This window comes from Anser brachyrhynchus, assembly GCF_964034855.1.
Source record: "Anser brachyrhynchus genome assembly, chromosome: 3".
NCBI lineage: Eukaryota > Metazoa > Chordata > Aves > Anseriformes > Anatidae > Anser > Anser brachyrhynchus.
The window spans coordinates 70,258,056-70,273,409 of NC_137696.1; the positions used below are offsets into that span (position 1 = coordinate 70,258,056).

The 15,354-nt window shown below is 38.0% G+C and overlaps 1 protein-coding gene across 2 annotated transcripts in view; it reads right to left on the minus strand.

Moving 5' to 3' along the window:
• NKAIN2 (sodium/potassium transporting ATPase interacting 2) overlaps positions 1-15,354 on the minus strand; it is a gene marked incomplete at its 3' end in the record, with an annotated part of 509,777 nt that overhangs the window by 302,018 nt on the left and 192,405 nt on the right. For both annotated transcript variants that reach the window (XM_080588355.1, XM_080588354.1), the window contains one exon: positions 5,852-5,989. In XM_080588355.1, coding sequence (XP_080444481.1) covers positions 5,852-5,989 — 138 coding nt within the window. Of the gene's footprint in view, positions 1-5,851; positions 5,990-15,354 lie in introns of those variants that run through there.

Below are 15,354 nucleotides of genomic sequence, written 5' to 3' on the forward strand. Positions count from 1 at the left end.
CAGACTCCTGGGTCTCCATCATCGCATCCCCCGGTTTGTACATATAGCCAGGTTTGCCACTTCCCAGGTGCAGAATCTGGCACTTGTTAAACTTCATATTGTTGATGATTGCTGAACTCTCCAACCTTTCTAGATCTCTCTGCAAGGCCTCACCACCCTCAATGGAGCCAAAAGCCCCAACCCAATTTGGTATCATGTGCAAATTTGCTCAAAAAGCCTTCAAGTCTTACATCCAAATCACTTATGAAAACATTGAAAAGGAGTGGTGCTAAAATGGAGCCCTGAGGAACTCCACTATTAACAGGTTGCTATCCCAATGTAACCCCATTTACAAGAACCCTTCAGGCCCAACCCATCTGCCAATTGTTCACCCATCTTATTATGTTTTTATCTAACTGTATTCTGGTCATTTTGTCCAAAAGGATACTGAGAGAAACAGTATTGAAAGATTTACTGAAATCCAGAAAGGTTACATCAACTAGCTTCCTTTGGTCAACTAGATGGGTGATCTTGTTGTAAAATGAAATCAAGTTTGTTAAACATGACCTTCCCCTTGTGAACCCATGTTGGCTGTTACCAATGACTGTGTTGTCCTTCAGGTGTTTTTCAGTAACTCCCAAAATAATCTTCTCCATAATTTTACCCCATGGATTTATATGCATTTAGATGGAGCACTAAATCCCACATAAGTTAGGGGTTGACTGGGAGCTTGTCATTCCTGCAGTCACGGTCCTTGAACTTAGGGAAGCTGGGGTCCCAGAGCCCATCACTGGTATTAAAGACAGAGGTGAAAAATACATTAAACGTCTCTGCTTTGTGTATCTCCCTGTTTGTTAGGTGACTATCCTCATCAGGTATCAGACCAATGTTTGCTCTGGTCCTCCTTTTCCTGTTAACATACTTTAAAAAGCCTTTTTATTGTCACCCACACTGCTGGCCAGCTTTAACTCTAATTGAGCCTTAGCCACACGAACTATCTCCCTGAAAAGGCAAGCAGCATCCCTGCAGTCCTCCCATGTCACCTGACCTTGCTTCCAGAGACCATACACTGTCTTTTTCTGCCTAAGCTCTTGAAGAAGATCCCTTCTCAGTCAGGCTGGCCTTCTGCTCCTCCTGTTTGACTTCCAATATTTTGGAATTGCCTGTTCCTGTGCTCTTAGGAGCTTGTACTTAAAAAACAATCAGTACTGTTGGACCTCAATGTTTTTAAAATCAGCTTCCCAGGAGACCTCACTAACTAGTTCCATAAGCAGCCTGAAGTCTGCTCTCCCCAGTCCAGGGTTGAAGTTTTGGTGGCAGTTTTCCTCCTATCACCAAACATTTGCAACTCAACTACTTCATGGTCACTATGGCCAAGGCAACCACCTATCATCACTTCACCCACAAGACCCTTCCTGTTTACAAGCAACAGATTTAGGAGGGCACCTTTCCTAGTTGGCTCTCATAGCACCTACCCCTACCAAGAAGTTATCATCAAGGTACTTCAGGAATTTCCTGGACCTGTTTGTCTCAGCTCTGTGATGTTTCCAGCTGACATCTGGAAGGTTGAAGTAAGGACAAGGACAACTAATTTAGAAGTCTCTCTCAGTTCCTTAAAGAATAATTCATTGGTGTCCTCATCCTGGTTGGGTGGTCTATAGTAGACTCCCACAACTACATCCCCTTTATTTGCTTGTCCTTTAACCCTTACCCAGAGGCTCTCAACCACATTGTCACCAACTGCAAGTTCCATATAGTCCAGTGCCTCTGTTACATAGAGTGCCACCCCCCCACCTCGCCTGTCCCACCTATCCCTTCTGAAGAACCTGTAACTGTCCATTGTAACACACCAGACATGACTTTCCTGAAATTCTTATATTTCATAATTAATTTCAAAGTTTTTCTCTATCTGTTTATGTCACTGCTGAGCTCCTTTATATAGTCTTTTATCTTCTTTGAACAGCAGTGAATAAACAAAGTACTTATTTTTACAGTGCTACCACTCTGGCACTGGAATACCACAGGGTGTGGTTCACTGGTCAGGTGGATTCCTCTGTTTGAAGAAGACAGTGACACTCAACAGAAATGGGGTTTTCAGTCGTTCTTATGCATTCTGAGAATGCTTTCTAGGAATGTTAAGAAAACAGTAGAATGTGATTGCTAAGATTTTCCATGAAGCAGGAATCAGAACACGTGTTCACTCTGTGCCATTTCCTTATTCTTCTTTCAGCACATAGTAGAGTGAGGAATACGTGCTGAGCATCTCAGCACAGCTGGAATCCCTCTATAGAGGAACTGGCAGAAACTGAGCCTCCAGTCAGAGCCCTACCCTGGTGAAGAGCACCACTTCTTTTCACAACCCGTAGTAATTTTCGTTAGTATTACCCCTTGTGGTGGTTTTACCGTGCTAGACAGCTGAACTCCACCACAACCGCTCTCTCACTCTCCCTCCTTAGAAGAGGAGGGGAAGAAGTAAAGGAAAGAACAACTCATGGGTTGAAATAAGGATAATTTAATTAAAGGGAAAAGTAATTATTAAGGAAATATTATTATTAATTAAACAATTTAACTAAAGGGAAAAAAAGGAAAGGGGAAAAGGGGAAAAAAGAACACAACAAAACAAAACAAATAAAGGCTGTGTGGAAGTGCAGAGGAAAGAAATTATTCTCTACTTCCCACAAATGAGCGATGCTTGACCACGTCCTTGAAGCAGGGCCCCAACGCAGGTAGCTGGTGTTCAGGACAGATGTTTTTGCAACGAGAGCCCACCCCTCCCCTCTTCTTCCTTTCTCCACCTTTTATTGCTGAGTGTGACATCATATGGTATGGAATATCCCTTTGGTTGGTTTAGGTCAGCTGCCCTGGTGATGTTCCTTTCTCACTTTTTGCCCACCCCCTAGGCGGGTTAGAGAGAGTCCTGATGCTGTGCCAGCACTGCTCAGCAGAATACACAACACTGGTGTGATACCACTGCTGTTCTAGCTACAAGTGTAGCACAGCACTGTATGGGCTGCTGCAGAGAAAGTTAACATCCCAGCCAGACCCAGTACACCCCTCAGGAATTTGCATAGTCCGATCTTATTACAACACTGCTAAAAAACGCATTTAAGTCTCAGTCATTCCACTGGCTAACCTTTGTTCCTACTGAAATCCCTATCTCTAAGTTTCAGCATAGTGCTGTTAAGTAGTTCTTTTATCACTAGATAAACGAGATTATCATTATAATTTACACATACACAGAAAGGTTTACTTAATTATTATTTTTTGAAAAGCTATTTTTATCTAGATGCTTATTCCCATCTTTAGAAGATATGTGTTATTTCCTGAATCAATCAGTGGCATACTTGTTAATGGTTTAGGTTTATAAATAAAAACAAATGTGTTCTCTCCAAACCTACATTAAGATTAACCCCTCTAGTTTTATTAAATTTCATTTTCCAGTCCTCCTTGTACACCAAAACTTCTGCGTCCCAAGGTATTTGAACTATTTTCCAAGGCCTGAAACCACACAGTTATCTATTCCCTTCTCACCCAATTCTAAATTTCCCTGTTACTCTTCTAAGTTCAAGGACACTCTTTCACTTGTGGTATCTCATCTGTCTAAAACTTATTTCCTCTTCTCCCTAAACTGCTGAATCATTTCTTGAAATCTCACCTTAAAACCTCCCTGCCCTCTTTAACCTATGATTCACAATCCCTGGAAAATAGTTTTGTGATGGCCTTTATAAGCATGCACAGTGAAAGAGGAATTTTATTGTAGTCTTATTGAAGTAATCTTTACTCAAGGTACTAATGTGACTGTGGATTAAGGGTCCTACATGGTCCACTCTAGGCAGATAGACCCTTGCAGAATCACTTGAAGTCTGAGTATTTGTATCCACTCGCTGAAAAACCTCATAGCTATATCTTTGTAGGTTTAAAAGCTGTTGTCTTAATCTTTCTTCTTGCCTTTCAACTCATAACTTTATTCTTCATGTCAGATTATGCCACTGAGTTTTGTCCAGTTTCAACAAGGTGCCTATTCAGGGCTCATTAGAAATTAAAAAAAAAAGATGCAGTCCCGTTAACTCTTCCTCCAAATGATCGGTTAAATTTCCCTCATCCTGACTTTAAGATAATCTCCAAAGACAGCAGTAATGAAAACAATCAAAGCAGTCATCTGTTGAGCTGACTAATAAGGAATGAAAGTTTTGTCATTGTTTCCTTACCTAATCAGCCCGTGATAGACAGCAGATTCAGGTTTCTGTTATAAAATCTGAGCAAGACAAACAAATTGATCTTAGATCAGTTCTATCCAATTCCATGACAAGATGCAGGGAGAGAAATTCACAAAACCAGATAGGCTACAGTGAGGGGGGATCTCTAAGAAAAGATAGGTGTGAAAATTAGTAGGATGGTGTGATACAAATGGCAGCATCCAGAAACACATGTGAGCAGTACCTATTCATAAGGCTGGTATTCCTCCCCATTCACAGCGTACTCATCATTGTAGCAATTAATTTTCTGTACTCCTGTTGAAAAGGGCATTTAAATCTAGCCTTTTTTTTTTTTTTTTATTCTTTAGTGCATTTTATCCTCATTTGCCTATAGTCTTAGGATGGTATTTTTGTTTTTTTATGCTTAACTGGCACTTGATTGATTTTTTTAATTTTAATTTTTATTTATTTTATTTTCAAGTATTTTGGACTCGTCATAGCACTAGAAATGGAAGAAAACTCCAGTTCACATTCACATAACTCCTAGAGTTGTGAATTGAAGGAAACACTCAAAATATTTCAGACTTGCTTTTTTTTTTTTTTCCAGTGTTCGTAATCTATGATTTTGATTACATTAATTTTCATGGGTATGCATGAATACATTGTACCTGTGGGCACACATTTTCTGCATATAGCAAATCACAGAAATAGAAACACAGACACAACTATTAATGTATTGCTGTTAGTGGTCACACTACTGGACTATGGATGGTAGCACAGGGTAAAAGAAAAACCTTTCCATCTGCTGAGTGATGACTGTTATACAATGGAACATTATAACAGGACACAGACTTTGCAGAAGTGGGTATGGATTCAGTGGACTTAACTCATTTACTCATTGTCATGGAAAATATGATAGCACACAAGCAAATCTTTTGGTCTCTTGTCTGTTCCTGAAGCATATTACAAGCCTTAACTGAATTAGCAGTCAATTTGGATAGAAATATTGTTATATAAATCTATGTCTAACAAAAGGTGTTCTGAGTAATAGCTTTGAATTTTTTTTGTCCTGTCTTTATAGAACTGTACATCAGGGAAAACAACAACAAAACAAACAGCTGATGAAATGAGGATTTCATTAATACTGTATTATACCAGTGAGTATAGCAATACTGAGTCTGTGTGTGAGAGGCTGAATAAGAAAAGAAATGGATTAAAAATATAAAGATCCAAATCCTTATTTTTTTATCCTGGACCCCTCAGTCTTTAACTATCATAAACACATTTCTCACCATACTCTCATATTTTATTTTTGAACTTGTACTATAATTTCTAGAAGGGATACACATAACAGGTAGGCACTCCACCAACGATTGATAATAACAATAATGAATAACTATAATGAATGATGAATCTGCTGTGGAGATCTGGTGCGTCTAGAAAAACTATTCAGTTCTTCAAAGCCCATATTTTCCTGTTGACTTTTAACTGTTGCAGGTGGTTACCATTTAATTACTGCAGGTACCTCAGAAGTGTAATGAGTGAATGTAAAATATTACAGAAGTGAAACCAAAACAAGATTTCTATTTCTTTTACAAGCAATGCAGTTTGGAACGTTTTTATTTTTATTTTTTTAACATGCACATCAAAATAAATAAATAAAATGAAATACTCACTCCTGTTATGTAACGAGGTCTATACTGGATGGTTCCAAATAAGCCAAGTATGACTACAATAATGTGTATAAAATTTGCCAAGATGGGTGCCCACTGATAACCAAGGAAGTCAAATATCTGCCTCTCGAGCACAGAAACCTGTGATTAAAAAGCAAAAGAATAAATAGATTAGAACACACCAAAAACCATCTATAAGGACATTGCCCCATCCCCTAGTCAAGGTTATTGCCCTAAGTTTAAATATAGATAGATAGATAGATATACATACATACTTCAGTCAGCAGTACAATGAAGTGAGTTTGCAATGTTTCACTTTCTTGTTTTAATGAAAGCTGCATTTCTTACTGACAGTTTACTGAGTTATATTCAGTTAGCTAAAATATTCATGCAGCCGATTCTATCAAGATACCAAACTGTTCAGTAGGATGTTATGTTTACAGGTGGAGAAACATAAACCTTTTTGTTATATACACCAGCAAATGTTATAATGTCCTAGGGTGCTGAAATGTGTAATGTACTGGTGTTGAAAATAAGTGCTGGGTTTATGACCTCTTCTCAGCTACTTTGCTTCCATCTACAAATACCATCCTTCAGCCTACTCCTCTCTCTTTGCTTTTATTATTACCCCACTTCCTCCTCCCCCACCCCCCACAACTCCTCTGTCTCTAGTTATCCTATCAATGGGCTTTTACTTGTATCCAAAATCATACAACTTTTTGACCTGATTCTATTGATAATGACACTAGTTCACCTCCTCCCACTGTCACAAACAACTCAAGTATAAGCTGTTATCCAAGACTCCAGATATTTCTTAAAAAAGAATTATGGTACAATCTTGGTCTGTTGAAGGCTGTTTTCAAGTAATACCATTCCAAACAGATAGATCAGAAAGTAGAAAAACTGTATTTTTAGTACTCTTGGTAGGAATCATTTCAGAATTCAAATAGCAGGTGTTCCTTAAGTTGTGTTCAGACATTATAGCAAAATATAGCACTGCACACCAATCCATAGGCAGAATGATGTGTTTTGATCTACTCTTCACATCAATATTGCTCAGAAGGCAATGTAAAAGTAAAGTGAATTTAGACAGAACGGGTAAGTAGTTTCTTTGGTACTATTCCAACAATTTTACTAAATAGAAATGAGCAGGTGAATTTCACGAAAATGTATATGATAATAATCATCATAATAAAACACACAAAAGAAAGAAAAAACAGTCTGTTTCTTTATAAAGTTTCATTAAATGACAGGAGACTATTTACTCAGTTTATACTACACACTGGATTAATTGATTTAGAGGTATCTGTTACACACCCTATGCATTTAAAAGATAATACCTTCTGAAATCAAATACTAAATAAATAATTAACTACTGTTCGCCACTGTTCATGAATGATATAGCTACGGGAGAGTTTTTTTAACTTTCATGCTGGAGTCCACTGTCACACCAACATTTTCTTTTTGAAATTAACTAAGGTTTGCCATTGAAAAGACAGCCTACACTTGCACCAGCAGTGCAAATGTAGAATGTTAATTATATAATGCTTACTGGCATATGTTGCACTTTAAGATAGGGATTCTCAAAATAACCCGGGGGAAGACATGTCATTTTGAATTTCAGGCCCATTTGAAAGTTCAGGGATTAATGTCGATCACTCAATTCCTCTCTGAAAAAAGATTCCTTTAATACAGTGCATCCAGCTTGTAACCAGTCTTGGTATTTTGCCTAGCATTTTATGTTACAGTTTTATTGACACAAAGAGATCCTGGTTTTACACCGTCCGAGATCTTAATGAACTGATTTGTGCTATCCTATACCTGTCTCTAGCAAAGCAACTTCATAGAACAGTTCACAGAATTCCAGGGCATTATACTCCAATGGTGAAAATGGTGAAAAAAAATAAAAGAAATAAAAGGAGGGATGAGCTTCAAATTATGAACTTCATGAAATCCTCCTCTCCCTATGCTTCTAAGTTTATCATTAAAAAATATTTCCTTGACTATTAACTTAGTCATTTATATAGGAAAGACCAACATGCAGCATAAAACAGCGTTGCAGAGGTCTGAGTGAAGTCCATTAGCTGTATCAGCAAAAGACCTGCTATACCTTAAGCACTGTTAAACAGGTAACAAAGGGAAAACGTTCACTCTGAGCAAAGAGCTCTTATTTTCATCAGTTGAACAAAGAGTAAATAAGAATAGTAAGGCAGTAGCAAAAAAAAAAAAGTCTAGACCGTATAAGCATCTAGTACAGTAACAGTAGAGATTCAGCAAGCAAAAAAAAATACTAGGGATGAGGCAAATCATTCAACCAGTAGGAAATCATACAGCTAAGGATGCCAACTATAGAGGAAAATTGCAGTGTGGTAGTTAACTGTATAAAATAGTAGAAAGACAAATATTTCTGCTGCAAGTTTAGGTTAAAAGGAAGCTGCATTATCATGCAATCACATTTTGTTTTGTTCCATTTTGCTTTTTAGTGAGAGACAAAGTAGTTTGACCAAAACTTATTTATGAGTCTGTGTTAGATAAATGACTGTTCTGTGTAAAATCTGCACTTCCCACATGCAGGTTTTTTTTTTTTTTTTTTTTAATGGCCAGCAATTGCTTCTGAACTAAGCAACCATTCCCCTTAGATTGTGGTCATGTTGAAATGTCAAGCGAGGGCACCTACTGGAGCAGCCTGTCTTCCCATATATATTGTATCCTGCTGAGAGAAAACAGGGCATGCAAAGCAGGTGGTAAATATCAGCTACACAAAACAAGGAGACGAGTCTGCAACATCTCTGTGTCTGTGTATCTACCTCATGCTTGCCATAGGCAGACTATTAGACTTGATCCTGTCATTCCAAAGCATCAGCTGTGTGTTGGGATTGCTGGAGATGTGAAACAGCAGCGTTCTGGTAGGGTGCACAGAGATAAAATGCTGCTGAAATGCAGCTGCTGTTCCTTAGGAGATCAGACTACCACAGCAAGATGCATCATAGATTTATCAAATGGAAAGTATAGGACAGAGCTAGATCTTTATTCTCACTGCCTGAAGAGATGAAGGTGGAAGAAAAAACAACAACAACAAAACACAAGAAGACAATATGGACTTATGACATGCAGTTACTCAAAAATATGTCATTGGGTCTATCTATTTTTGTGTTTCTAAAAGGGGAAAAGTAGGACAAAGCACTGACAAAATCTGTTAAAAACAGTATTATGTGGCTTCCTCCTCTTCCACAGATGCCAGAATCTTGAAGGATTTCCTCACACAGCAATCAAAAATATAGACCTCCTTTTGAAAGGACTTTTTTACTTTAAAAACTTTTAAAAAATTTGTTTAAACAGCTGTACTTGCTTCTCCAAATGAGATCCACCAACTGCAAATGTTTAATGATGTTTCAAGCCTGCTTCAAAGAAAGAGGAAAGAACTGAGAAAGAAATACTCATATTTAAAGTCTAGGAACAGAGAGAATGGCCCGCTTTCTTTCTTGTTGTTCTGGAATCCAGTGCTTAAAACGATAACAGGAAAGAGGATGCTTGGATGAAAAATTAGACTATGGGAAGAAAAAAAAAAAAGTAATTCAATTCCATTTTAATAATATAAGGAACCCAAAACATAGGGTTATGGAGTCTCAGTTCCTAATGTTAGAAAATAAACATCCACCAAATCATCCTAGGCTTCCAAATAGATAAAATATCATTGACATTACTTTATCTAATCACCAATAAATTACAGAAGATCTAAGCGTAATTACAGTGAACCATTTCTACTATTTTTAAAATGTATACAAAATAGAATCAGCCTGTATGCTGCCAAGTTGGAATAGCTCGAACCGTTTCCAGATTCTTGTCAGAAGCTGGTTGTTAATAGGTTAACAGTGTTACTGACCCCGAGGAATCTAAAGAATTGAATTTCCAGAGGATAAAGAAAACCATTTTGAGACAATTCTTAAAGTATATGATTGGAGTAAAATTTCAGACAGGAACCACAAAAGAGAAACCAGTCAAAAGATGATTTATAACACATACTCCAAAAGGGAAAATGACAAAATGCTTTTCCTCAGAAAGCTCCTTCAGAAGAAACTCAACCACGACTACTTCACAATGATATAGATTCAGAAGTTTGCACTATATCAATTAAAGTACGCTCAGGCACACATGCACACAAGCAGGTCTGCATGGTTCCTGCCAGCCAGGTCTCCTGAACAGTACACACAGCTCAGAGGCACACAGAATACTAGGGCCTGGGGCAGGATCTCACTCAACTGATGGTTTTGCCAGCTGAGTCATGGTGCCAGGCTCTCACTCCAGTGGATGAAAAGAGTTTTAACTTAACTCCTGGTGAAGAACCACAAAACTGTGCTTTATCTCGTGACCGGTGCAGGTGAAGAACAAGCTACTGAAATTATGCCGTAATCAGTAACTCCTCCAGTCACAGAATCATCTAGGTTAGAAGAGACTTCCAAGATCACCTAGTCCAACCTCTGACCTAACACTAACAAGTCCTCCACTAAACCATATCACTAAGCTCTAACTCTAAATGTCTTTTAAAGACCTCCAGGGGTGGTGGCTCAACCACCTCCCTGGGCAGCCCATTCCAATGCCTAACAACCCTTTCAGTAAAGAAGTTCTTCCTAACATCCAACCTAAACCTCCCCTGGCACAATTTTAGCCCATTCCCCCTCATCCTGTCACCATGCACATGGGAGAATAGACCAACCCCTACCTCACTACAGCCTCCTTTAAAGTACCTGTGGAGTGCGATAAGGTCACACCTGAGCCTTCTCTCTTCCAGGCTGAACAAGCCCAGCTCCCTCAGCCGCTCCTCGTGAGCCTTGTTCTCCAGACCCCTCACCAGCTTCGCTGCCCTTCTCTGGACTCACTCAAGCACCTCAATGTCCTTCTTGTAGCGAGGGGCCAAAACTGAACACAGTTATTGAGGTGCAGCCTCACCAGAGCCAAGTACAAGGGGACAATCACTTCCCTAGCCCTGCTGGCCACATGTTTTCTTATGCAAGCCAGGATGCTGTTGGCCTCCTCAGCTCAGCTGTGTTGCATTAGATGCCCACAGCTTCTCATCATTTGCTTGTGTTGTTGAGTTAGACATACAGTTTTGCAGTGATTCTAAGTTCTTTGTTGTATGACATATAAAGTTAAAAAGAGCTCAATAAATACAAGTACTTTGGGCCCATGTAGTACAAGAGCACTGTAATGTTAAAGCCTAACTGAACCACACACAATGTCCCCAGCTAACTCTCCCGTGTACTTCCATCATTTCGGGGCAGAAAGCACACTTTGCACCATTCCTTAGAGAGGTTCAATTAGATATTCATCAAAATTTCCTGATACTATCCTGATAGTATCCTGAGATAGAGGAGCCAGTTATGCAATGAATTCACTAGACTTACTGAGAAAAAACAGAATAACATTTTCAAGGTCAAGTCCCTACGAAATACATACATCTGCATATGTGCATGTAAGTCAAGTCTTTTATGGCAAGAGAGCAGGGAAAGAAAAAAAAAAATATTTTTGAGGGAAGGAAGTCAAAACTAAAATGAGGTTCTGAGAAGAGCTACGGACACAATGGTGTTCTCAGCACATTAAATAAAAAACCATGACAAGTGCAGATAATTCATGTAAAAATCAACAAGGAATTAGTTTCCACTTGTCCTTAAAGGAATCAAATATACAGTATTAAGTCCCTGTCCTTAATCTGTCTGATACTGCTGAGAGAAGGAATAGGCCTTCACTGTACCTGATAAGAAAGTAATCATGGTTTTTAAAAATCCTGCATAGGACCACATCCCTCCATCATATTGTGTACAAGTGGATTTCTGCAGTGACCTAATGAGGACAACAGGGCTCTCCATGGGCACAGGGAGTATTTGAAGACTCAGCTGCTGACTTCTCTAACTGAACATAGTAATAATCATAATAATAAGTGATAATAAAAAAGGTAAATACAAGCTTTCTACAGTAGGTTTTTGGTTATGCAGTAATAAGAAGCAGAACTGTTATCTAAATAATACTTCAGTTGTTATTACTCATGACATGAAAATAAGAAAGAATCTAGCTAAAGCTGAGCTGGTGAAACTGACAGTTGGTTTAAATAAAACTGATTTACTGTGCACTGAACATATCTTCAGGGTATTAAATTCACGATTTATAAGCATTTAGACTCCACCATACATACGTGGAGAACCACTGACTTGAACAATAACAAAATCAAACCCCTGTCTTCCAAGTACTTCCCTAAAAGAGTTACCCTCTGTGTGAACAGGTGAGAGAAAGAAAAAAAAAAAAAAAAAGAGGAAATTTCTGGCAAAATGTTTGATTAACAAGTTTTATTCTTACAAAACACATTCTCCAAGCAAAATATGGAAAACCAATAGCCATGAAAGAGATAATGATCGAAAATAAATTGGGTAAGTCTCTAATTTTACACTGACTGATATTGTTTTGTTTGTTTGTTTTGTTCCTTTTTTCTTTTTTTTTTCTTTTAAATACTGTTTCCCAAAATTACTGTATAATCTTATAGAAACCATATTAGTAAAATTATGACAAAAATGTGATTAAGTAACAGTGCTGTACTTGAGATGTAAAATTTTGAAATCTGGAGCAAATATTCATAGAAACATTTTATATAATTACATACAGCTTGTAGAGATAATTGTCTCAAATGTCTGTAGGCTTTTTATTGTACAAGACCAAATTCACCTTTGCTAATAATGTAAAATAACAACAACAATTCACAATATGTGAGATATAGGAGATTTCAATACTACTGAAACCAGAATAGTATTTCAGCTCATTCATCGTCTTCATAGCAAAGTTTTATATACAGGCCTGTAACTTGACTTGATCTCAGTGACTACCTTGAACAGGCTGGGCTTTTAAGTTCATGCCATAATTTGGATAAATTTTTAACATCATTTTACAGCATTTTTTTGTGTGTATGCATTAGAACAACATTCTTTTATATGCATGACAGAAAAATTGAAAAATCAATCACATGTAAACTGTTCTAGCCATAAGGCTAAATATCATGACGTTTGTAATTCAGCTACAGGATGAACTTTAGGAACGATAATTTAGAGGTGCTGAGAGTTTTAAAGCCTGTAAAATATTTTGTTTCCTGTTCATGAATATTTGTACTAAAAGTTGGGAAAGATTTTAATAAGACATATTTGTGCTCCACCTAAAACAAGAAGATAATGATTGAATGTGCACAAAAATGGTTCACACTGAAACTTATAAAGCAGGTCAAGTTATGAGGTTCACTTGTACCTTAAAACAAAGTTGATGTTATAACACAAACTATTTAGCTGTCAGGTCCGAGCTAGGAGCGCAATAAGCATTTAGAAAAACCTGCCCATATGTTTTTTTTAGGAAGTAATAAAAATCATATGAGTTGCACCAAAATATATCCATTAACAAAGTATTAGTCACAGAAGATAGAACATATAAGAACTGTTTAAAATACCTGCTTAGATATACGCTGAAGACAATGTACTGAAGAATTCAGTCCTTCTACCTCTGTTGGTGATTTTTACTTTCAGGAGGTTTACAGAACTGGTGAGTGCTGGTCTGTATTACAGGGACAGAGATGTGAGGGCTTCCTCTTCTCAGAGTGCTTCTCAAACCAGAGAGCACAGAGCAGACATCTGACAGGCTTCTTGCATGCCAGCTCAGACCTGGAAGCAGTATAGCAACATACTGCCTGCTCCAGCTCCAGCACCCTGCTGAGAAAGCTGGGCCAGTTTACTGGTACAAGCTTTAGACAGTCTTAAGGATTAACCAAACCACTTAAATATACTGGGAACCTAGTGTTTACTACAGGCAGTGCTCTGTATTGTAGGCTTCATGTGGCTACGTGGTACAAAAGTTGTGTAGATCATTAGCATGGTCATGACCTTGATGACTATTTTGCTTATGTCAAAGCTCTTCAGAGCCAGTCTAGCTGTGACTGTGGCCAAAGGACAGATCACAACAGATGTGTTAGTGATCACTGGTGAGAAGAGGTCTAAACACTGTGAACATGCTTGATCACATCTTCCATTCTGCCATGGACAATGGGAAAATCAATTCTGATCTCTCAGGGTTCCCTTCTAGTCTACCCTAACCCCATTCTTCTCCCTTCTTTGCAACCTTCTTCTGGCAGGACCATCAAGATTCCAGCTCCCCATCTCATCTTTAAGGTGACAAAATCAAATTTTACTGACACTGATGAGAAGTCTTCAGCCAGTTTTAGTTTTGGACAAAAAAATAAAAATCCACCGCTGAATTAAGCTTTAATAATATTTTATAATTGCACAATATCAATTTGCCTACAGTAAAGCCTGAAGGCAAAATCAAGCATTCAGAGAGCATTCTGAAAGATTATCCTTATCTAATACTTTAAAATTGTTTCTGTCTTTATGGAAATATTTGCCAATAAAACAGGTCTCACTTTCAATCACAAAGACACAACTCATTTATAAGATTTGTAAAGTCAACAAAATTTTGATAATCCTGATTTGAAATCAACAAGAGGATATATCTAGAGTATCTCCACTTGAGGTAGTGAAACTATCTTGTGTGTGCATTTCTTCAGCCAAAAATAGAATGTGTCCAAATACCTGAAAAAAATTGCCTTCTAACAACAACAAAACATTACTCTCTACTGCTTTTCAGCACCCCTATAAGAAACCTCATTAGACTACTAATTTTGAGGGATATTGGCAGGGATCACTGACTATCTCAACAGGACTGAGTGATGTGATGATAATGGCAGCAGGGGATTTGGTATCAGAGTACTATCTCAAGTAAAAATAGCCAGTCTAGAGTCACTATGGTAGTTTTATTTGTATTCAGACACACAAGAGTGCCCACAAAGCAAGATGAGATAAAGACAGCTAATCCATATCAGAACTGTAAGGCACTGTTGCTTTGTAGTCACTTATTCCACAGCTAAACCTGGATAAGCAGGAGGCCGACTTTGTCTGACCTTACAGAAGTCTCTCTCATATGATGGTACTGCTAGAATATTCATCATTGCTATATAGAAAATGTGAAGCATCTACTAGATTTTCATGCCTTTGCATAACCTGAAAACTGACATTTAAACTATACAGACAACTTTATGGAAGAGAGATAATTGATGTCAGTTATAGTCTGAAAAGTCTGTAGCAGCTAAACTTTGCCTATTACCTGTGCCTAAAGCCATTAGCCCTTAGAGAACTCCGAGCAGTGTTGAAGGCATTCTTCTCTGCAACATGGCCACCTCAAGAGTCACACCTGTCATTTGCTGTCTGCAGCAGTCTCAGGGACAAGCACAAGGTCTCAGATTTCATCCTCCAGATGCCTAGTGACCAGGTCCAGCACCTTTAAATTCAGCCACAGCTGGGGAATGCTTATTATTGTCTACAACCCAGTTCCACAAGAAAACAGAAATTTCTGTTCTAAGGGTGTGTAATTTTATTAAGAGAATGGGGTATTCTCATAGGTTATTTCAGAAATACAAAATCCATCAC